Below are 23608 nucleotides of genomic sequence, written 5' to 3'. Positions count from 1 at the left end.
CAGAAGATTGGGCTGGCTTCAAAGAAATGCCATTCCCATCTCTCACTGCTGCAAACAGCCTCAGCTGCTCCAGCCTCGCTCCCTTCCTCAAGCAACCAGCAGGTTCCTGTGGCCCAGGAGCAGCGGGGGCTGCGTGTGCAGGATGCAAACCCACAGAATGGCAGCACTCGGGAGCCCTGTGCAGGCAGAACCCACTCCCTCCCTGGGGCAGGGGAAGGCACAGCTCACCTGGAGGTGCTGGGAGAAGCGAGCGATGTCCCGCTCCGGCTGGTTCCCAGATGCCAGCATCCGTGCTCTGCTCTCCGTGAACTGCTGCAGCTTCTCTGAGAGCTGCTCATACTGCTCCACCTTGGGCAGGAGACCCTTCAGCACCTCCTCTTTCTCCTGCTGCTGCTGGCACAGCCTTCCAAAGCGCTCGGCCGCCTCCTCCAGCTTGCCCTGCAGGGCAGCAGCTGTGCTGCCATCCGCCGTCTCTGCAAAGCGTGTCACCATCTCACGGGTGGCTTCCAGGCAGCTCCTCTGCCGGGCAATGTCCTGCTTCAGCTTCTGGTGGGAGCAACACACACAGGATGCCTCATTAGGAAGGAGAAAACCAAACAGGCACAGAGAGGCTGCACGGCCCCATGGAACAGCAGCACGCATCTGTGGGCGCCCTCTCCTGGAGGTGTCTGAGGCCACAGGGGGCAGCCTGAACTGGTGGGGGGCAACCAGCCCACGGCAGAGGTTGGGACTGGATGGGCTTTGAGGTTCCCAACCCAACCGTGCTGTGGTTCTGTGATTTGAGGTGGGGCATCCTTACCGCGCTGCTGGCCAAAGAGTCCTGGATGGCGGCGGAGGAGAGCGCGCCCAGCTGCTCCGTGCTCAGACTCCTCTCAATATCAGCCACTGAGTGCAGGAGGTTCTCCAGGCTCTCCTGGACACTCTGGGACTGTGCGATGGATTTCTGCAGCAGGTCTGAGCGCTCGGCCATCTGCTGGGAGAGGCTCTGGAAGCGGCTCACGATGGCGTCTGCAGAGACCAGCAGAAAGAGGAGCAAATGGCACAGAGCTTCCCATTGAATGTCCAGAGTACACCAGGCTCTTGCTGACCTAAAGCCCCCCCCCCACTGTGCCTCCAGCATTGCCCCATGTCCCCCAGATGCAACAGATCGACCATCCTCATTGCTTTTCAGTCTGTCCCCATCCATCCCTGCCACACCAGCGGCTGCTCCCTGCTGTTGTTTTACCTGTTGTTTCCTGAATGTGCCTGTGATCAGGGGCCGGCTCTCCTTGCACCTCCAGCAGAGACCGAGCTGCTTTCTGGAGCTTCTCCACTGGCACCTGATGCTCAGCGAGGTTTCCCTGCAGCTGCTGCTTTGGCACAAGACAAAGTTGGTGGTCAGCCACACGTAAGAGACCCTCACCCATGGGGAGCGCGATGCTCCATTTAAACCCTGAGGATCCCTGTTCTGTTAACCTAAAAATCCTACAAATAGATAATGTAGGTCAGAAGGCTGCAGGCAGGGCTGACCCCAGCACTGGGTCAGGCTGCTTGGGGGCACTCACAGTGGGGGAATTTCCTCCCTACATTCCATTGGGGCATCTCAGAACAACCTGCAGTGACTGCAGAGCCTGTGGGTACAGCACAGCACGCAACCAGCAATACAAGAGCAGTCTGAATCTCTTCCTTGCTACTGATGTCCAGCACTGAGGCTGCGGAGCAGAAGCTCTGTATGTGCTCCAGCACCCCCCCAGGAGATGACCTGAGCCCCACGCACCCCCGTGCTGGCGAGCTGCTCCTGGAGAGCTTTGGGATCTGAAGAAACACTCTCTGACAGCAGCTTCCCAACTGCAGCTTCGCTGTCCTCCAGCCACGTCTGGAGAGACTCTGCCACCTCCTGGAACTGCTGGTAATGGTCCAGCAGGGTGCTCAGGTGGGAGCCGAGCTTGGTACACTGCAAGGGAGCAAAGAGACACAAGGGGAGGATGCACACGAGATGACAGCAAACAGAAAATGCCCGGGAATCCCAGGGTTTCAAAGCCCTCCAGGTACCTTGCAGTGCAGCGTGCCATACCGCTGGCTCGCATCCTCCAGCTTGCTCTTCACCACGCTCCCAGATGACCCTGCATCCCCCGCAGCTCCCTCAGCATCCAGCACCTTCTGACCCGACATGGTGATGAAGCGCAGGTCGCCTTTGTGGGAGATGACATCCTCAGAGAAGCTGCCCTGCCGGAGCAGCAGCTGCCGGATGGACTCTGGGTCGCTGTCCCCTTTGCACATCCCCTCCAGGTCCTGCTCCGCCTGCTGCAGCCAGGCCTCGAACTCCCCGTGGTCCCGCAAGAACTTCTGCATCTCATCCCTCAGCACTTGCACTTGCTTCAGCTGCACCTCGGAACGTGCCAGGGATGCTGCATAGCGCTCCTTCAGCTCTGCCAGCCCGCCCTGCAGCCGGGCCCTCTCCTCCTCAGGCAGACTTTGGCCGTGCTTGTCCAGGAACGCCTGCGCTGCCTGCGTCGCCAGGATGACGTCCTGCTGCTGGGACAGCAGCTCCTGGTGCTGGGCCTGGAACACACCAACAACATGCAGCGGTGACCCCCGTGACAAACCCCCGCAGCACATGCAGATGGATGCAGTGGGGCTGTGTGTGGGGCTGAGCCCTGCTCGATGCTGCAGTGCTAAAGAGGCAGGACAGATGCAACCCTTCTCATTAAGGGCACTGTTCTCTCATTGCGCTGGTTGCACCATGCCTGGTGCCAGCTCCACCACTGCCCACAATGCATCCTTCCGGTCAGGCAGGGACTTCCCAGGAGTTCCCCATAGGGAAAACAACCCCAGCGTGTGCTTTGGAGGCCAGACCCATCCATCACCCAACCCACATGCACAGGGAGCTTTGAGGGAATGAGGCATCAGCCCTGACCTTCAGCCCCTCAAACTGCTCATCCAGGCTCTCGGCAGTGCTGCCCGCTCCCACCATGTGTCCATCAGGGATGTCCCCTGCGCCCTTCCCAGCTCGCTCAGCAGGGTGCAGTCTGTACTGTGGGAGCTCTTCCTTCTGCTCCAGAGATGCCACCCAGCTCAGGAGCGTGTCAATCTTATTGCTGTTCTCCTGCAGCTCTTTGGCAGCTTTCACCTGGAATCACAAAGGCTTTGGGTAAGAACGATCCCTTTTATCCACATTCAGCAAAGTGCTGCTTTTCACCCCGATGCAACAGGGGCCACATGCAGCCCCCACCCCAGATACATCTCACAGGTGTGTGGAGGTGCTCAGCACCCACCCCAAGGCTCAGACAAGGATCCTTTGTGATCCACTACCTCCACAACCAGGGCAATGTGAGGGCAGTGAGAACAGAGCATTGTTTGGCTCATTCAGGGACTCAAATGATCCTGAATCCATTGAGCAGCCCTCGCTGCCCTCAGCCAGGCGCAGGGCTGCAGCTCCTCGCATGTTACCTTCTTGGTCTCCTGCTGCACTGCAGCAGTCACAGCACTTTCCAGCTCCTTCTGGGCCATCTCTGTCCTCTCCTGCAGGGAATGGTACTGCTCCTTGGCACGCTGAAGCTTCTCCTGCAGTACTGCCAGCTCTCCAGGCTCCATCTTCGCCTTGTTCTCCTCCAGAAACTCCTCTGTGCTTTTCAGGACGTTGGCAAAGGAGGCGGCTCGGCTGTGCATGTTCCTCTGCAGCTCCTGGGCAGACAACCACACGATCCCATAAGGCTCCAGGCATTCCCAAGGCAGCACCAACCCTCCCAGCCTCCTGTTTCAAAGCACCGACCTTCACATCACTTTGCCTCTGCTGTAAGGCAGGCAGGTCTCCTTGGCTGGCTGCTCGTTGCTGCTCCACCAGTGTGTCCTCAGCTGCTGCCAGCCAGGAGCTGAGCTCAGCCAGGTTCTGTGCGCGGGCTGCCTGCTGCTCCTGCAGCGTCTGTGGTCAGATAGAGGGGGAGAGAGGTGTTAGTACCAGGGCTGCGCCTCTCTGTGCACATGGCTGTAAAGCAAGGCAGGAGGTTACAGCTGGAGCACCTTCCCGGAGGGGATGCAGCACAGAAATTGGCTTCAGCAGCTCTCCCTGGGCTCTCTCCCCCTCTTACGTTCACACGCTGCAGGAATGGGGCTGAGGTCCAAAGCCCAGCACAGTGCTGGGGGGCTGCAGTGCACATCTGCCACCACTCAAGCAGGTGTCTCTCGTTTTGCTTTTTAAGAACCCCATCCAGCTCCAGTTTACGCAGCCCTCTCTTGGGAGAGCGCCATCAGAAGTTTCTGTGCCTCTTCCACCCAATGTTCTGAACAGGAAAACTGCACCAGAAACTCAGCTGAGGAGACGTAACAGCCTGGCAATGGGCAGCACCACTTGGAGCCCCAGCTGACCCAGGGCTGGATCTTGGACGTGGGGTTGGGGAGGGAGCCCAGGGGAGAGGAAGCGTTTCTGCAGCTGCCCCAGCTCCCACGTTTTGCTGCCAGAGAACAACAGAAGCGCCTGTTTGAGCAATTGAGCATGATGTGGCCTGAGAGTCCCTGCACCGTTTCTTTTCCCTTCCCCGGGGAGGTGAAGGTTTGTGTTTCACTGGGCATTTCAGCAACGTGATGTACAAACTTGAGCAAAACACTGTGCTTGCATCTCACAGTCATAAGATAAATAACAGAAGCAAACTGAAAGAGCCTTCTTAAGAGCTCTTCCGCTGCAAAGCGAGTTCTTCCTGGGTTAGGATGGGCGCACACTCAATCTGAAAAAGCAAAGCAAACTGATTAATACACACACACACACTGTTAATAAAACCACATTAATACTGTCTTGAACAAGAGAATCCATGCAGTGATGGGCACTGCTGGAATGCAGCAGGACCTGGGGACTTGCTTTTGCAGCTGCTGGCTGCCTTGGTGCATCATCAGCTGTTTCTCTAGCAACAGCAAAACCTTGCTTGTGCACTGACAACAGGACACGAGGACCCAGCTGTGGTGCCAGCTACACACAGAGGTTTCCTGGTGGGCTTACAGAGACCAGGGCTTGTCTCACCCAGCCCAAGATACGATAGCAGCAGGGAGCTGTGCTACCCACACCTTGGGAAGGCTCGGCTTTCTGCAAGGAAAGCAACTTTCCACCTGGGAGCTACGTGGCAGGAAGAATGACTTTAGAGCAAGCTCATGATGTGCAGCGAGAAGTCATAAACCGTGAGTGGCATGCAGTGACATCCCAGACGAAGGGCTCAGTGCACACTCCTGTGGCTGGAAAGCACTTCAGCGAGCAAAGTGCAGGCAGGAAGCAGATGTCCCACAACCTTCACCTGATCCGTCTGCTCCGCTTGCTGGAGACAGACCTGCAGCACCTCCACCTGCGCCGTCACGCGCCCCTCCAGCTCCCGGAAAGATTTCTGCAGCTCATTGAGCAGCCGCAGCAGCTGCCTGCTCTGCTGGGGGCTCAGGTCCTGGGCATGCTCAGAGATAAGGAACTGAATGTCGAAGGCGGTGGCGTCCAGCTGAGACTTGGTGTCAGCAAGGGGCTCACTCAGCTCCTGCAGGGAAGGGAAGGGCCTGTCAGGCAGCCCCATAGACCACACAGCCTTCACCCCTTTGGTTTCAGCTGGCAGCATGCGGGGATGCTGAGCTGACCAAATCTGGAGGGCTATCAGTGCCACATGAATGACTGTGGGGGGAGGCAGAGATCCTCACAGCACTAATGGAGAGTGGGGAGGTGTGACAGAGGGGCTCTCGGCCCCATGGGAATCCCACAGAACTCTCAGCTTCCACCACACATATGTTCATTCATTCCCCAAGTGGCCAGAGCAGGTGGTTCACGCTTTGTGGAAACAAATTACTTTGGAGCAAACGCAGCATCTCTGCTCCTTCTGTGAGGAAGGATCGTGACAAACCCACCAAAGGGAAGCGGGATTAACAGCTTCTCCTCCGCACAGAGAACAGCAACTTCATCCATCGGGAAGGATTGGGGGCATCGCCATGGTTACCTGATAGCGCTGGAGGCAGCGACTCAGACTGCCCACATCTGCCGTGTGCTGGTAATCGCTGCTGTCCAGTGCCTGCGCCGTGCCAGACACCCAGCACAGCAGCTCCTGCAGCTTCCCCTGGAGGGTCTCATGCTGTGCTGTGATTTCAGCCTGAAACACAGAAGAGCCCCACTTACACAAGGAGCTGGAGGGGGCAGTGCGACAGAAGGCAGCAGGGACAGCCATGGCTTTACCTTTTGGGATTCTGCTGCTCCACGGAGGTTTTGCAGCCGGGACTCCAGGATATCACTCGTGGAGCTCAGAGACCTCTGGAGGTTCTTGGCATCCTTCTCCAGAGCCGTCAGCAGTTGCTCGGGAACTTCTTCAGGTGGGCTGGCCACGATCCGCTTCACAGCATCCAACTCCTGGTTCACTGGAAAGCTGAGCTCCCGCAGCTCAGCACCCAGAGCCTGGGGCAAAACAGCATCGTTAGGGCTCCCACACGCTGACTTCATCTTCCCACTGCTGGAACTGAGAGCACTGGAGAGGTTTTGGAGAACCAGCTCCAACCTCTGCACTCATCTGCTGGGAAGATTCATTGCAACTGACCCGTCCGTGCAGCCCCACTGGCTGCCAGCACTCAAATGTCTTTCTGCAGGCTGTAAAACTCATTTCAGCCACGCTCAGGGAGCGTCAGAGCGGGGAGAGATGGGGTTTGCACACAAATGCTGCACTCACCTCTGCCTGCTGCAGCAGCGTCTGCAGCACATCCAGGTTCTGCTCTGCTGGCTGCACACGTTTAATTCTCATCTCAATGTCTCGCAGCATGGACAGATAGGAGATGAGCTTCTCGTCGTGCTCCAGGCACATCTTCTTGCTGAACCTGATCTGCAGAATCCAACAGTGAAACAAAAGTTCAGATTTATAGAGAAAACAAATGGTTATAAGTAATTTTTAAAAGCAGAAACCCCTTGAGAGCAGCCCATGCCAGGGACTTCCCACCCGCTGCCCTTATCTCCAAGATTTACTACAGGAAAAATAAAACACACGGCTCTTTTTCCAACACAAGCTTAGAAATGGCAGGAGATCTATTGTGTTACAGTAGAAGTGCCAAAAAAAAGCTCCTGCTTATTAGTCATTTGTAAGCAATGCTCCAGCAAAAGGAAGCCACAACTAAGTGATTTCAGTCATACATCACTGCATCCTTTGCCAAATCCACTGCAGCTGATCCTGTAAGATGAAGCCCCAGATTCCCATCCTCATGTTCTGACCGTCCTCTGTGCTGAGCACCCAGAGGCAAATCACACACACATCATTCAGAACCAGCAGTGGAATAGCAGACAGCTGTACCGTACCTGGGCAGGTCTGGCAGAGTCACTCGAGGTCTCCAGCATCTCCCCCTCCACAATGACCGGCAGGAGCAGCCCCCGATCGCCAGCTCCCACCTGCCGGGGCTTCTCCTGGGCTGCTTCTTCATGGGCCGCATCCCCCTGGGGCACAGGGGCAGCAGGCACAGCTTGGACGATGCTGATGGCTGCTGCTTGCTGCTGCAGGGGGGCTGCACAGGTGTCCTGACCTTCTGCGGGTTCCTCTCTGATGATTAACTCATCTGGTTTTAAGCTGACTGCAGCAAATGCATCACTGGTGGTTTCCAATTCTGCCTCCTCCTGGTCCAGTATCCCTTCCACCTTCAGTGATGCAGACGAATGGGGACCCTCTTTCCCAGGGATTGGCTTTGCTTTCCCATCCCTGCTGCTCTCCGTCTGCTTTTGCTCAGCTGCATCTTCTGCCCACCCAGCAGGAAGCTTCTTGGTGGCAGCCTCAGGCTTTGGTTCTGGAGCTCTTGAGACAAAGTCCTCCTCTTCCTCTTCCTCTTTCCCTGGAGTTTCTTTGGATATTGGAATGGGACGGGACTGCTTTTCTACAGGTTTCTCCAGCTGAGTGATGTCTCCTGAGGCACCAACCTGCTTTGTTCTCCTTTTCTTGCTTTTCTGTTTCTGGGCAGGTTTTAGCTCAATTTCCCCTGTTCCTTCCTGATCACCCGGACCTTCTGCCTCTGGTCTGGCAGTTTCTCCCACAGTTCTACCTGCAGGTTTGTCTCTTGCAGGCTTCACAGGGACATCGGCCTCACGGGTTTCTCTGGGCTCTGCAGAACCCAACTCCTCCTTTCCCAGACCCACAGATTCCCTGGGCATTACCTGTGCTCCCTGCTCCCAGCTGCCCACCCTCTCCCTTCGCTCAGAAGCCACCACTGCACCTTCTGCCAGAGCTCCGTCCGTGCTTACAAGCCCTCTCCTCCTCTCCTTGCTGTCCTCAGCGCTGCAGAGCTCTTCCTCCACTCCCACTACTTCCACTGTGCCCAGCTCTGCTGCTTCCCCTCCTGCCCCTTTCCTCACAAAGGAGCTGCTTTCTGTAATCTCCATCTCTGTTGCCTTCATCACCACATCTACAGACAGAGATGGTGCACTCGATGCTGAGGATCCTGGAACCATTTTGCCCATTTCTCGCTGCTCTATTGCACCCTCCTCTGCAGCCTCCAGAGGGATCAGCTTTGGTCTCTCTCCTTTTGCTGGGGAACTTACAGCTTTGGACCTGGCTTTGTGCTCTGTATCATCAGACACAGCAGCACCGCTAGGCAGGACCACACCTTCCTCTTTTGGAGAGGCTTTTTCCATCTTTTCCTGGGAAAGTTGGGGTTTATCTACTGTGAGAACCTCAGAGCCACCGTTCTCCACGGACATTTGTGCCTCTTGAAGAGCAGCAGCTAACCTCTGGCCAATCAGCCCCTTTTCAACAGCTTCCTCTAACGCCAACCTTTTCCCACTGCCAGCGTCCACAATTCCCCCCGCCCTCAGCTGCCTGCTGCCGATGACCGTGGCCATCCCCTCGTCCAGCATCCCCCGCTGCAGAGCATCCTGCAGGGACAGCCTGCTGCTGACAGCCCCCTGCACGAAGCCCCCGCTGTCAGCCTGGCCCTGCAGCAGCCGCAGTGTGGGCAGGGGGTCGGCCCTCCCCATCCGCAGCGCCTCGGCACACGTCAGCGCCCGGCCCGACGCCTCGTCCCGCATGGCTCTGAAGGGATGCACCTCCAGGTACCTCTGCCCAGACTCAACATCAATCCTGCACTTCTTTACCATCTCGGCATAGGGCACCACCAAGCAGCTCTCGGGATCTACGATGCCGTGTTTCAGCTCTGGGGAGGACAGGGCTTTCTCCACCACCTCCCGGGGCAGCAGCCCGTCCTGCACTGCCCGGCTGAGTGCCATTCTCTGCCCCGTAGTGGGATCAATGATGCTTCCAGCTCCAGCCTGGATTTCTTGCACTTTCCTCTGGAATTCGGGGCTAACGATCCCTGCTGCCACCGCCTGGGGCAAGGGCAGCTTCTCCTTGGTCTCTGGGTGAGTGCATTCCTGCAGGCACACCGCCTCAGCCTTCATGAGGTCGTCATATAAATCTCCACTGATCAAGTCATGTTTCATTGCATCACTGACCGAGAGCCTCATCCCTGATGCATGGTGAAGGATCCCTCCGCCAGCGATCTGCCTGGTCAGCAGCTGAAATGCTTTTTCTCTCTCAAGGAGCCCCCTTTCAACAGACTGTGCAACAGTCAAAGGCTGCTTGGTTTTGGGATCCACAATCCCGCTGGTTTCAGCCTGTAAGCTCAGGAGCTTCTGCCTGGTGACCTCATTGGTGCTTTTCCCTTTGGAAGCCTTCTCCAGCTTGACCAGCTCCTTCTGACTCGTTGGCTCTATGAGGCCGAGGTTTGAAGCCAAAGTGACCGACACTTTTTTGCCACGTTTCAAGTCGACGACACCCCCGGTAACCACCTGCCCCTCCAGGAGCCTCATCGCTGTCTCCTTGTCCAGAAGGCCGACGGCAGCAGCATCCTTGATGGAGTAGACAAAGTTGTTGCCCGGGTCCAGAACACCACTGATGGCTTTGTCAGACACGAGCACCTTCTGGAGAAGCTTCTCATCCATCAGACCTTCTTCGATGACATCCTTGGTGGTCAAAGCTTCACGCGTGTGAGAGTCAAAGAAGCCACTGAACATCTCCATTTTCTCCATCAGCCTGACAGCTGTATGGCCGGGCACCGCACCGCAGGACACGGCTTCGTTCAGAAGAAGAGTTCTGCCCATCTGCTCACACAAAATGCCGCCGCTCTGCAGCTGCATCTGCAGCGTTTCCAGAACATCCTCCTCACCCCATCCCGGGGGCTGTGGCAGGGCTGCACCACCCACGCTCTGAGCACCCAGCACTTCTTCCCTCAGTCCCTCGTCCACGTGCAATACGTTCTCTGTATTTTCAGTGCACTCCATTTGCTCCCACTCTGCAGCCTCCTCCCCTCCCAGCGTGCCATTCTGAGCCGTCTCCTCATTCATTAACTCAATCTCTCCAACACCTTCTCTCTCTAATTCAGGTTCCTCCGCACCCCCAGATCTCCCTGACACAGCTTCCAGTCTCTCTCTGCTCTCACCAATATGCACCACCAAATGGCTCTCGCTTTTCACAACACCCGCTGCGGTTTCCAGTGCCCTCTTGTGACCTTTGATGTCTTCCACTCCATCTGTTGCAGTGGGTTTGGACTCTTCTGCTTCAGTGATCGTTTCCTCTGTTTCTCTGGATCCGCTGCCAGAGTCACAGGGCCGTCCTGGTACAGATAATTGTACCTGAAGCTCCTCCCTGCTTGCAGAAGCCATCTGCTCTCTCCCAGATTCAGCATCGGTTTCACTTTGGGTGGTAGCACGTTCAGCACAAACCTGCCCTTGCTCTTCCACATGCAGACCATCTCCTGCATCGTCCAACCAGAGCCTTCCAGGCCCCATCACCACCTCCCCATTCTCCAAAGCAGATCTGGGTGGCAGGACCTTTTTGCTTCCTTCCTGTGGAGGAGCAAGCTGCAACTCAAGCTGCTGCACAGCCACGCCATTGCAAGGCGCTCTTTCAAGAGCTGCAGCTTCCTTCTCTCCAAAGCTCTCAGTCTCTTCCAGTGGTTGTGCACAAGATCCATTTTCCTGGGTTTGGATGAGGTCTTTAGTGAGGTTGCTCAACTCCCCATCTACTAAGAGCAGCTTCTGCCCATCGTGGATGTTGATGTAGCTGTGGGTCATCAAGTGGAACATCAGCCTTTCATCATCACTCCTCAGCTCAGGGTCCTTCTGCCCCTGGTGCCCTGCAGGGCTCCCTCCAGAAGAGCTCCTGCTCAGAGCACGGGCCAGCTGCAGGCTGCCCATCACATCAGGTATCACCATGGATTTCAGCTTCTTCACCACATCTCTTGCTAAGATGCCATGTTCCACTGCTTTCTTCCAGGACAACACCTCAGTGGTTTCTGGTATAAAGACAGCCTTAATGAGCTGCCTCTTGCTGAGAATCTTGTAAGCCAGTTCTGTGGACAGGATCCCTTGCTCTAAAGCATCTGCAGCTGGGACAACCTCCCCTGTTTCCGGCCACAGGAACCCCATGAAGGACTGGAGGGATTCCAGGACCACCAAAGCAACCCGTGGTGCTACCAGCTCTTTCCTTACAGCTTCATCAATTGTCAGTCTCTCTCCTGTGACCGTATCAATGATACCACCTGTCTGAAGCTGCCGGATTAGAAGTGTGCATGCCAAATCCTGGTCAATTAAATTATGTCTCATAGCCTCATCCACAGCCAGCCTGTGCCCTGTCCTGGGGTCAACAATGCCACCAGCAAAGAGCTGGGCTTCCAGCAGCCTCACCATCACCTGTCTGTCTATCAGCCCTTCCTGGACAGCACGGAAGATGCTGACTTTTCTGCCTGATTTCAGGCTCACCATCCCACCTGCCAGCTGCTTGACTGGGAGCAACTTCAGTCCAGTGTCTTGGTGGAGGATGCATCGCTGCATGAGCTCAGATAGGTTGATTTTCTCAGCAGTGTTGGGGTCAATCAAATCCCTATTACTCTCCAGGTGGGACAGCAGCCTGGCGTAAAGCTGGGGAGGAAGGAGCCTCTCTTGCATAGCCTTCTCCATGCTGATTCTGCCCTGGAAGGTTTTAAAGCCACCAGTGACAAGTTCAACCTCAAGAATCTTCAGCCCAGTGCTCTCACTAATCCTCCCCTCTTCTATCGCAGCAGCAGCAGGGAGGAGCTGCCTCCCTTCACGTCTGACTTCGTGCACCTGCTGGAGAGCATCCTTCAGCTCCTGCAGCACATGGAACGTCCTGAGGTTGATGATGTTTCTTGCCAGACCTTCCTCCAAGGAGAATTTTTCACCAGTCTCTGGAAGAACTAAGTCAGATGTGATCACCTGAGCCTCTAAGAGGACGAGGCCGGTCTCCTGATCTATAAGACCTCTCTGCATGGCACCAAAGACAGGGAATATTTCTACTGTGCCAAGATCGATCACTCCTGCCACTGCTTCGTTGGCCTGGAACAGAAAAAGAAGGACAAGAATCAAACCAAAATCAAGCATTTCCAGCACTCAGATTGCATGAGGTTCAGGGAGTGGACCAAAAAAAAAAGCCCCAAACAGGCCCAAAAGCTACTCCCAAAGTGTTTGAAGTGCAACTCCAAAGGCATCCCAGCACGCACACTGGTGCATTTGCTTTCAGCTTTCAGGCTGCCAGCAAGTTTTGATGCTCAGCTAGTCCATCACCAAGGGCAGCACTGAAACACTTCCAACATCCACCACCAGTAATGCAGCAAAGCATCAAAGCAGCAACACCCAGAAGTGTTCCTAATGCTCCATGGAGCAACAGGGAAGGAAACTGACAGACAACAAAGCTGTTCCACAACTCAGGCTTTAAAAAAAGAAAGATGACATGAATACCACCTCATACTAACAGAGAATAACCCCAGAAGACGTCCCTCCAGGGTAGGTGGGAACTTCTTCCAGTGCAGTTTCCACCCTGACTCCTGCCATGCTCAAATCCTGCCGGACACCCAGGGAACACCACAGGCCTCGTGCTCCCAGCAGCACTGACCAGCCATGCACTGGGGCACAGGCACTGCCCCTGGCATGCACAGCAGCTCCCCAAGCATGTTCAGCACCTGGCTGTGCTCTGTGGGGGCAAGGGAAGAAACAGATAAAATTGTATGTCCCAGCACAGGGACAGTGACAGGTTTGGGACTTTGGTATTTCTGGAGGGTTTTTTCTTGCAGGGAGGGTAAGAACCCATGGCAAAGAGCAACAGCACTCAGGGCCTTCGGATCTCTCCCAGCTGCCATAGAGTTGACTCAAGCACTGCATTATTTCTGTTGGGGTGGGGAGGAGCAATTTTGCACCACAGGACCCCAGGAACAAGTGGGGTCAGCAGCCCTGGCCCTAAAGAGCAGCCCAGGTCCCCCACCACGGGGTGGGTGGGTGTGCTGGGAACACCAACCTGCACCATCAGACCCAGACATACACCTTCAGAGATGAACAAGCCATGGAAAGACAGAGAAGAGGTGAAAGAGGATGATACAAGAGGAGATGGGAGGAGGGGAGTAAAAGGCTTTTACTTACCATAGTTGCAGGGTGTGCCTTGAGCAGTTAAAGACAGAGCCTTATGGAGCAGTTCAGCCGTATCACACACAGTGTAAAGCTTGGTGTTAGCGTCCAGCATGCGACTGTTTTGTTTGCAAAAAGAACCCCCCACACAGGTCGTCCTCTTTCGCTCTGTGTGTTTTGTTTGTTTAAGACCCGGAGGGTTAGTTAAACTTGTAAGCAAGGATGTCAGTTAATCTTAAAAACAGTTGACATGAAACACAAACTGTACAGGGACACATCATGCTCAATTCAGCGCGCTCTGCTTTGCTTTTTGTTTTCCCTTTTTAACTTTATAACGTCTGTCTGACAGTTGGAATTTTCCAGCAAGCAAATGTTAAGAGTCCTTCGTGCTCCCTGTACAATGAAGCAACTGCACCCCATGGCAGCCACGCTGCAGCCTCACGTATGGGCCAAGGATCTGCGGCACAGCTCCAGTGCCAGCCCTCATCTCATCACCTGGGCTTTGGGAGTGTGAGTGAAAGCTGCCCCGATCAGAGCCCCGCCACAGGGAGCGAGGCCTGGGCAAAGCCTGCACACCACAGCTGTTTTCCTGCCCACGAGAGAGGAAAAGGGGAAGAGGGAATGGACCGAGTGCCCTTCCTGCTGCCAGGCTCCTTCCAGCCATGGCCCAGTGCTGGTGGGACTCACATGGAGTCAGCCAAAGTGCTGGGGAGGCCGACTCAAGGGGAGATGCTGTGCTGGGAGGTGACAGCTGCAGATACACATCTCAAATGAGTCCATGTCCTGCTAGAACAGGGCTTCACTCACCGACCCAGCACCAAAACCAGATCCAAGCAGGTCATTGCTTCAGGGTACAGGGAGCCAGCAAGCAAACACACAAATATATCCACTGACACATGTATATACACTTATAGAACACGTACATGTATATCTGAATGACTGCAGACAGCTGGCACAGAGGCAGGAAGGATGCACCCAGAGCACTGGGGCGTGCAGGGCCCCGAGCAGCTCTGCGGGGCCAGTGGGACAACACAGCTCTCCACTTAGGGGGGGTCTTCCTTCAGCCACGACCCCAACAAAGCCCTCACCACTGTGAGGCTGTGCAGGCAATGTGTCCTGCAGGAAACCTCCTCCTTGTGCCTCCTGCCCTCCCACTCAGAAGGGCACCATGTGGAGGAGGCAGACTGCTGGGGTAGAGCTTTCAGGACTGAAGACCATTTTACCTCTTTGCCCACCATGTGAGCAAACCAACCCTCCTTCAAGTTCTGACTGAAAACACTGCACAGGACAACTCCCAGTGAGCTGTGCCAGGGCTCCTGCTGGGCACCCGGCCAGCCCTCAGGTGAAAAGATGGGAAGGCAACCACGTGCCAGTGGGTGGGCAGCCATGTGACACACAACCAAACAACACCTTTTTCAGCCCATTTTTCAGTACCTTGTGCTCCGTCTCCTGAGCCAGCTGGCTCTGCAGCTGCTGGAGCTGCTCCGTGGTGTCAGTGCAGAGTGCCTGGTACGTGTCCTTCAGTGCAGCTACCTGAGCAGAAATCTGATCCTTCTCCTGATGGGAAAGCCTGCAAGGGAAAGGGAAATCTCTCAGGGGAGCTCCATAAAGAATCTGCCAGCTCCACAGAATGGGCACGATGTTCTCCCAAAAGAAAAGGACAAACCCACCACGAGTCCCATCTTCCCACTGTCCTGCCCCTTGCAGGGGGAGTAATTGCGCTTGGCAAGGGCTGACCAGCATTAATCTGACCAAACCCCCAAACGTATGGGGTTGAATCACCACTGAAGTGTATTGGAATTGTCCCAGCAATATAAACATCTCATATTTCATAGCTGTTGTTGCAGATGAGAAGAAATGACCCTTTGCTGTGTGGAAATCAGGCGCTGACTTCAAGGATGCCAGCCCACCAGTGCCCACCCCAGGGTAACTCAGCTCCCCCACCTCGGGCTGCACTCACTTGTGGTTGTGCTTTGCCAGGAAGATTTGTGATGTTTTGATGGCCTCAGAGACTTGTTCCTTCTTTGCAGCCAGCTCCTCATTGAGGGCCTGTTGAAAAAGCAAAAGGAAGCTTAATTCAGCCGTAGAAAAATAGCAGAAGTTAAAAAAACAGCCTCATGGCTGTCCCTCACAGTGCATTTCATAGACAGACTCAGGGATTGCGGTCGTGAGAGAGGTAGCACAGCTTTCCTGGGAGCCCAATAACACAGTGCCACCGAGAGGACAGGGGACACGTAACATGTGTGGGTCAGAAGTGGGTCCAGAAGGTCCCTGCCTACCTGCTGCTCTGAGATGGACTTCTCGATGTCTCCCAGCTCCCTGCTCTGGGCAGCAGCTGTTCTGCCTTGCACGCTCTGCTTCAGGCCCACAGCCCAGCCCAGGAGCTCCTTCACCTTGTCCACGTGCTCCTGCTTCTCCTCCTCCACCACTTTCTGCAAATTGAGGAGAAAGAAGAAAATCGTTTCAAGGGGGTCCCATGTTTCCAGAGGCTCTCAGGAGCAGCACCTGAGACACAACCTGAACGTGGAACTGAAAGCTGAGGGCACATGATAGAGAAGCAAGTCTGTGTGATCTGAACACGGCTCAGCTCCGTGCAATGCTCTCACCTCCTCCTCCTCCAGCCGCCGCAGAGCATCGCTGATGTACTTGACGTGCTGCGTGGTCAGCGTCACCAGGGCTGTGTATCGAGTGCGCAAATCCATGAACTGCAGGGGGACAGAAGGGCGGCACATCAGCCACAGCCAGCAGAGCTGCTGCACTGCACTGCACTGCACGACATGGAGGCAGCATCTCTGCCCTGAAGGATCCCTAATATGGCCCCACTGAGGGCAGCAGCACCGCAGGGGAGGGACGTGGCCACGCACTGCATGCTGCACAACACTGGAGCTGAGGGGACACTCTGGTCACGGACACGGGACGGGTGCTCAACTCTTACAATGAGGGCTGTTGGGATGTTTGATATCCACACGGAGCAGACAGGGCCTCTAAAGGTCTCATCCCAAAGATGCACACACAGTAATGCTGCATGGTGCCCCGGTTATTTACCTCGCCGGGCTGAAGGGCTGAGCCGACCCCGCTGCATTTGGCCCAGGGGTTCCCAGCAGTCCAGGTATTTCATACCTGGCGCTTAGAGCACTAAGCCATCCTCTCTGGCTATTGGAAAAAACAGCGAGGGTGGAAACTGTATTCATCCATCCAGTTCAGCAGGAAGGAGCTCATTTCACAGAGGCAGCTGGGCGTTTGGATGGAGTGGAAGAACCCCCCCAGCCCTCCCCACTCCCCCATGTGAGGCTCAGACACGTCCCTACCTCCTGTGTGATGGCATCCGAGGAGGACAGCATGCGCCGGCGCTTCACGGGGGACTTCTGCTGCGACTCCACAAACGCGCGATACGTCATGAGCTGCAGCTCGTAGTCCTGCAAACACAGCGGGGCAGGGAGGACGCTGCAGCCCCTTCCTTCACACCAGCACCCTCAGAGCTGCAGCTCCTGCGGGCTGCTTGCAGTCACCTCTCTGCTAACCAGGAGGTCAAGAGCAGGCGAGGTGCAAAGCCGTGCCCTGGCTTTAGGAAGGGCCCTTACCTTGACAGCAGCTGAGTACTGCAGGGAGAACTTCTGACACTGGTCCAGCTTGGCTTGATTCTTCTCGATTTCTGCAGCCAAAGCCTTCAAAAAAATTCAGAGCAAACAATGATTGTCAGCATGGCGGCCACAGGTGAAACGTGCCAAACTTCCGTTCCTATCTTTTGCCTTTTGGGTGAAGTCCAATTTTTTATGCACAGCCCATTTCAACCTCAAGGTAAGGAGCTCCTCCGCCTCCCTGCCAGCCTTTAAGAATTCATGTTCTCAAGCTCAAAGATGAAGGGATTTTAGCAAAAGAAGACGTGCTCAGGGCAGTGCACGCACTGCAGGACACCCCACGCTCCCATCTCACCGTCTGCTGGCTCAGCTGCTCTGACAGCACCCGGCTGTCCTCCGCCTGCCCAGGTTTCATCAGCTCCTGCTGGGCTGTGATGTCTTCAATCCACTGGATGAGGGCTCTGTGGCACTGACGGTAATCGCTCAGCACCTCCTGGATGCTCTCCAGCTCTGTGTGGCTGAAAGCAGAATGGAAACAAGAGGTGTGAAATCCTGCCACAGGTTAGAGGGGGATCCCTGTCACCCGGGGGCACCCATCGGGGTGAAGAAGCCTGACCCAAACCCTCAGCTGAAGCATGAAAGCAGATCTGGGAATGAAGCTGGGAGGTTCCTCACCGGGTCTCGATCTGGGCGCAGACTCTCTGCCAGCGGTCCCACAGCTGGCTCCCCTTCTCCTGGTAGCGCTCGAGGTCGATGCTGCGCTCCTGTCTCAGCTGGTACAGCTGCTCTCCCACTGCCTTCGCCTTCGCCATCTCCTCCTCTAACACGGAGAACACCGAGTTCTTGCCCTTCACTTCCCCGAGCCATTGCTTCAAGAACAACACGAGGCAGCTCAGGTTTAATGTCACAGAAAGCAGAGCACAGAGCTTCACCTAAGGCTGCCATTAAATCACAGTCCCTCCATTCTGTAGCTGCAAAGCGAGCGAAGGTGCTCATCCTCCCTGGCTGCAGAACCTGCAGACCTGGGAGATGCCAACAGGACGGAGCACATTCCCAGCCTGGACCAACCAAGTCTGATTGGTTCAGCAGCCCCTGCCCCAGTGCAGCAGGACACACAGCTGCTAAGAGGTTGGCACGCATCAGCACGTGGCTGCAAGTGGAAGCACAAGGCCACGGCTGCTTTTACAATGAAATAAGGGAGACAAGTCCTCCCAGTTGCTATTTTGGACAGGGAAAACAGCACACAATGTAAACTCAGCACAGAAAGGGAAGGAATCTGCTCGACAAACACCAAAGCGTTTGGCTGGTTTCTTTGAAGTGAGCAGCACCAACCTGCAGGGCGCTCCTGTGTGTCTGAATTGCTGTCAGGTCGGCCGGGACAGCCTCCTCCTGGCTCAGCTTCACCTCGTATCCCTTCACCAGAGACTCCGCTCCTTGGGTGTTACGAATGATAATATCAACCGTCTTCAGCCTGGTAAGGCAGAGAAGCAGCACAATGACATCCTGCCTTTGGCAGAGATCCCTTTGGCTGTGAGGCAGTTTGCGCCCCAAGCCACAACAGAGGGTTGAGTTAAGGGGACCAGAAGGAAGGTCAGAATTGCACACAGAACGGAGCCCAGGAGCAGAGGCAGGTGCCACTCACTTGTCCAGGTAGACAGAGGACAGCCCGTACGTCTGCTCCATCTTGTTCACCACCAAGTCGAGCTCCGAGCGCAGTCGTGGTGTGCTGGGGCCGCCGGGCGCTCTGCTGAGGAAGCTGTAGCAGCGCTCAGAAACGCAGCGCAGGTCGGACTTCAGCTGCTGCAGATCCTCCTGTGTGCGCTGCAGGAGGAAGGAGAGAAGGTGAAAGGAGCCCAAACAGGCAGAGAAAAGCAGGTGGTGAAGGAGACGGGATGAGATGGAGCAGGAAACCCACTTGGGTTTTTCTGTGCAGGAAGTTCCCCTCAAGCCCCACACCCAGTGCCCACACATCCAGCCCAGAGGGGTTACAGCCATTGCAGGCACACACAGAGAGCAGCACCCAGCACCCCCAGCTGAGGACTGACCTCCTGCTCGGCGATGCGGATGGTGTTCTCCTGGATGCTGTCACCATCCGCTCGGGTGCTGCTGGGGGACTGGATGCGGCTCACGAGTCGCTGCTCACACTCCTCCAGGCGCAGACGGATGTTCTGGAGCTCAGAGAGATACGTCCTGGCAACTGTCTCGTCCTTGTCTTCTGCACATTGGGGACAAACCAAAAGAGCAGCTCACAGCCGCACTCGGTACCTGCTCAGAGCCCATCATGCTGGCAACGTGGCACTGAGGTATTTGCTCAGGTAGAAAACAAAAGCATCAGATCTTCTCATCGAAATGGGGCTGAGAACTGGTCCAGCCACAGGGCACCTCACTGAGACCCGGGTCCTAATGGGACCGAGCTCTGAGCAGTGGGACTGCAGCTGCCACAGCCATTTTGTTAACAGACTGAACACAGAAAGGACACATCCCGACTAATGACAAGCCTGTCTCCAGCAGCGTTAGGGGAAGAGGGCTCTGCATTAACCTGGGGCTGCAAAGCCAAGTCTGTGCTGCGGGAACATTGTTGGACAAAGGCCGAATATTTGAATGGATGGAGGAATAAACAGAGCAGCTGTTCACAGTACCATCCAGCCAGCTCAAGACAGATGAGAAAATGAAGCTGTCCCATAAATCCTTTGTTTATTAGTCCCCACAGCTCCCGGCTAATCCACCAGTCCCACAGAGCTCACCGTTCTCCATGGACTCCAGCAGCTGCTGGATGTGTTCCTTGGAAGACTCCACTTCTTCCTCCAGGCGCAGACGGTCTGACACTGAGAAGAGCTCGGAGTCGCGGCTGTCCTGCAGGAAGTCCTCGTAGTGCGCCTGGAGGCTCCTCAGCGCCTGCTGGCACTCACCCTGCGCCAGGGATCGGAGCTGCAAGGGGAAAAGCAGCGCATCCATCACGGGATCACACCATGCAGGTCACCGAAGCCGACCTTCCCAGCTCCATCACCTCCATTTGCTCTTTAGAGCAGAACAGTTCTATGTTGGCCCCCTCCATTATTGCGCATCCCTAATGAAACGCTAAGTCCACAATCCCTTATCCTTATTACAGCTCATTGCAAACTGCAGATGTTCTTTTTAATGGGAAAAACTGCAATCGTTCTGTACTGAGCCCCCGAGCTCTGGTTCTGCCTTTGCCCCATGTGACTGCAGGTCCCTGCTCTTCCCTTTCACACTCCCTGCTCCCCACCACCGTGTGAGGGAGCCCGGTCAGCGTACCACACCTTTTCCATGCTGAAGCTCTGCACCAAGGCTATGTCCTTCCGCAGGTAGTTCCAGGAGATGAGGCTCTTTGTGTTCATATGGAGCTGGTGCCAGAGAGCCATCACTTTCTGGTACAACTGTTCCACCCTGCGATGGGAATGAGCAGCTCCATCAGCCCCAGCTCTCCCAGCATATCAGCCCTAACCCCAGCACAAGGGGTATCTGCACCCCTGCCCCCCCCCCCAGAAGCAGGTTACCTGTTGGCCATCTCAATGGCCTCTTTGTTGGGAGGGGGAATCAGGAAGCACACAGAGGGCACCATGGCCTCGTTCCCTGTGGGGCTGATCACCTTCCACTTGGTTCTCTGTGAGTTGTCCTCCAGCACACACTCGTCATTCCGGCAGATGGTGATCTGCAGCAGCACCAACAAACACGCAGCCCATCAGTGGGGCTGCACCCACCTGTGGCTCACACCCCTGCTGCAGGGAAAGCTGCTTCCCCATCAGCCTCTGCAGCTGATCAAGCAAAAGCACAGGACACTGCCAAGCGGAGCAGCGTGCTCATGTCTGCAGAGGAAGGGGCCAGGAAGCAGAGCTGGCTGCCACCCACGTGCTGGTTTGGCTGAGGCTGATGAAGCCCATCCTCCCTGGGGAAAAGAACTTTAACTCCTTCCCAGAATAAACCTGAGACATGGAAATCTCCTCCAGGAAGGACAGCTGGCTCCTTCCCTCCTCCTCTCTTCCCACTGCATCCCTAATTTTCATTGACAGCCACTACAAAACTAGTTTAAAACCTCATGGGTGCTTCCCCCTGCCACGCTGTGCCCTCCCACTCAAAGCCGGGCTCAAATCCACGCAAAATCTTCCCCTCCCAGCCCGCACCTCGATCTGCCGATAGTCACACACAGCCTTGATGGGGATGGTGCTCTTCACCAGGTGCTCTGGGTTCCTGGGCTTGAGCTGAACGATGCTCTTGGACCGTCCCACCAGGCTGGCGACGGAGCTCTTTGACTGGATGAGCTGCTCCTTCTCATCCTGGCAGGGAGAAGGACAAAGCACAGGTTACTCAGTGAGCAGAAGGAGGAAGAGGAGGAGGAGGAAGAGGAAGAGGAGAGGTTTCTTAATACACCACAGCACCCCCACCCCAATGCCGCCCTTCCAGATCTATGCTGGGACTGCAGGGGCTGGACAGACATCGGAACATCAGAGCTGCTGCTTGCCCAGGGTGGGGAGAAGGGACTGAGAGGGATGGATGGGAGGAAAGATGGAAAGGAGAAGCCTTCAGACCAGGAGCGGGACCTCTCCACTACTCCTCCTGCTGCCCCCATGCACACCTCTGGCTCTGGCTCTCAGGACAAGAGATCATTGTCTTTCAAAATGGAATAAAGAGAACATAGCATACACCAAAATTAAAGTCCCAGCAGGTTTTAAGTGGCAAAGAGAAGGACAAGCCCCAGCCCCTGGAAGAGACACCAAGGAAGCATGCTCCCTCTTCTACAGCAAAGAATGGAGATGTGTTTAAATCAATGGCTGGAATGGGGCTACAACAGCTGATGGGTACCACAAGTCAGGAGATGTGACCAGCAGGGCTGATCACACAGGTCTGAACGTGGGCAGAAACCTGTTGGTGGGAGGAACTGCTGTATCCGACCCCCTGCATAATGGGGTGACCCAGAGGTTGGTGGCAAAGCTCCCATGGACAGGACAGGGACACGTGCAGCTCACAGGATTGGTCACAGCTAGACTGGCCACAAAGGCTAAAGAGGACTCCAGAACAACGCTCTCCCTCATGCTTTGAACTCTCAGGGTTGGTTAGTGTGCTATGAGCAGAGGGGGATAATTTAATGGTAAAAGGAAGGAAAAAAAAAAAAAAAAAAGAAGAAGAAATGATTAAGTAAACTACCTGTGCCTGTCCCCGGGAGCATGATTGGAAGAAATACAACTTTAACTCGTTAGGTAAGAAAGAGTGACAAAGAAGCTGCCAGCCTCCACACACACAGACTGAGCCCTTCTGCCCTTCCATAAGGCTGAGGTTAACCCACAGCCCGAGCCCTCCCTGCCCACATCTCCACACCCCACGAGGGTGGCAGGGACTCCCCAAACCCACCATGGAGTCCTGCAGCAGGTCTTCCAGCCGCGTCAGGCTCGTGCTGTGGTCGCAGGAATATTTCCTTCTGATGGAGTCCTGCAGGTTGCGCAGGTACGTCTCCGACTCACGGGCATCGCTGAAGAACTGCAAAGCCAAAGGGTGTCACAGAAACCTGCACAGCTCAACGCAGCCATCAGCAGCACAGCGCTGCAGGGCAGCACCCCAGCTCCCACCAGGAGCAGGGTTTGCTCTCCCACTCAGACCCGGGGATCCGGGGCTCCCTGTCCTGCAATACCTGGAAATAGGCAGCGTTCTCCTTCACGTGCTGCTCCACGCACAGGCAGAGCTGCTTGATCCACTGCCACTGGCTCTGCACAGCAGCACTGTAGGCCTGTGGAGCAGACAGCAAACAGCAGTGAGCAGTGAGCGCTCACCAGCCAGGAGGGTCACAGGAAGGACACAGCCACCGCTGGTGGGATGCACATAAATGGGCAACGCTCTGCCTGCTGCCGGTCTGTTTGGACACAGACAAAGCACAGGAAAGCAGAGCAGGAAGCAGCACACAAGGGCTGCTGCAGGCACAATCTCCAACCTGCAGGTCCCACAGCAGGAGGAAGCCCTCAGCCCCACGACGTGCTGCTGTCAGCCCTGGTGCTGTGAGGGCTCCCTGGGCAGGGCAGTAGCTCTGCACATCTCCCACACTCACGGCAGAAGATTTGCTGCCCCCAGCACCCGCTCACCTCCACAGTTTGCTTGGCAGGGTGGTTCTCCAGGGCCAGCAGCTCAGCGGTGTCTTGCAGGGAGCGGAAGATGTCCTGCTTCTCCTCCAGCTCCATCGTCAGCTCCTGCATGAAGGACACAGGCACAGTTCAAATCTCAGCTATCAGCAGCAGCCTGCGCTCGCAGCACGTGTCCGGCCAATGGAACAAGCAGTATCAGAGCACTGCAGTAAACAGCAGCAGATCCCAGCTGCTGATAGGGAACCAGCAAGGCTTGTCTGAGCACCATCAGGCTGCCCTGTGCACCAAACACACAGGGCAGAGCTAACACTGGACTTGGATCCCTGCCCGGGGACCTCCTCAGTTTCAAACATTACAATTGTGGGAAGACAGCAATTTATTTATACTGCTTTAAAGAGGCATCAGTTTTCCTCTTTAGCCAAGACTTTTTTTCATCTGTGTAAGGATGGCTTTACTTTCAAGCTGTGCTAACAGACAATTTCTGATACCTTTGCAACTGACACTGAATTGAGCAGACTTTTTTTGCACCTTCAGCCCCAGGCAGAGCCGCACTAGTGAACTACAAGCTCTGA

General features: G+C 55.6%; 1 protein-coding gene across 34 annotated transcripts in view; it reads right to left on the bottom strand.

Annotated features, from left to right (window-relative positions):
• Window positions 1-23608, bottom strand: part of MACF1 (microtubule actin crosslinking factor 1) — a 108944-nt gene that overhangs the window by 49319 nt on the left and 36017 nt on the right. For 25 of the 34 annotated variants that reach the window (XM_085518556.1, XM_085518572.1, XM_085518573.1 and 22 more), the window contains 31 exons: window positions 23037-23141; window positions 22592-22687; window positions 22315-22440; window positions 21090-21242; window positions 20466-20620; window positions 20229-20355; window positions 19692-19875; window positions 18993-19162; window positions 18590-18768; window positions 18280-18418; window positions 17623-17816; window positions 17303-17465; window positions 16951-17034; window positions 16678-16785; window positions 15976-16074; window positions 15649-15801; window positions 15330-15418; window positions 14804-14939; window positions 7271-12307; window positions 6654-6803; window positions 6170-6385; window positions 5937-6086; window positions 5253-5486; window positions 3752-3901; window positions 3430-3663; window positions 2897-3109; window positions 2032-2541; window positions 1757-1933; window positions 1226-1349; window positions 800-1008; window positions 229-546 (listed from right to left, as the gene is read on the bottom strand). In XM_085518556.1, the coding sequence (XP_085374682.1) occupies window positions 229-546; window positions 800-1008; window positions 1226-1349; window positions 1757-1933; window positions 2032-2541; window positions 2897-3109; window positions 3430-3663; window positions 3752-3901; window positions 5253-5486; window positions 5937-6086; window positions 6170-6385; window positions 6654-6803; window positions 7271-12307; window positions 14804-14939; window positions 15330-15418; window positions 15649-15801; window positions 15976-16074; window positions 16678-16785; window positions 16951-17034; window positions 17303-17465; window positions 17623-17816; window positions 18280-18418; window positions 18590-18768; window positions 18993-19162; window positions 19692-19875; window positions 20229-20355; window positions 20466-20620; window positions 21090-21242; window positions 22315-22440; window positions 22592-22687; window positions 23037-23141 (10182 nt within the window). Of the gene's footprint in view, window positions 1-228; window positions 547-799; window positions 1009-1225; window positions 1350-1756; window positions 1934-2031; window positions 2542-2896; window positions 3110-3429; window positions 3664-3751; window positions 3902-3999; window positions 4701-5252; window positions 5487-5936; window positions 6087-6169; window positions 6386-6653; window positions 6804-7270; window positions 12308-13384; window positions 13502-14803; window positions 14940-15329; window positions 15419-15648; window positions 15802-15975; window positions 16075-16677; window positions 16786-16950; window positions 17035-17302; window positions 17466-17622; window positions 17817-18279; window positions 18419-18589; window positions 18769-18992; window positions 19163-19691; window positions 19876-20228; window positions 20356-20465; window positions 20621-21089; window positions 21243-22314; window positions 22441-22591; window positions 22688-23036; window positions 23142-23608 lie in introns of those variants that run through there. The other 9 variants (XM_085518568.1, XM_085518574.1, XM_085518576.1 and 6 more) reach the window with 4 other exon arrangements.

Source organism: Coturnix japonica, chromosome 17 (genome assembly GCF_054131305.1).
Source record: "Coturnix japonica strain WE chromosome 17, WE-NBRP24, whole genome shotgun sequence".
NCBI lineage: Eukaryota > Metazoa > Chordata > Aves > Galliformes > Phasianidae > Coturnix > Coturnix japonica.
The sequence above is the reverse complement of the archived record's forward strand: the minus strand, read 5'-3'. Positions and strand labels throughout refer to the sequence as shown.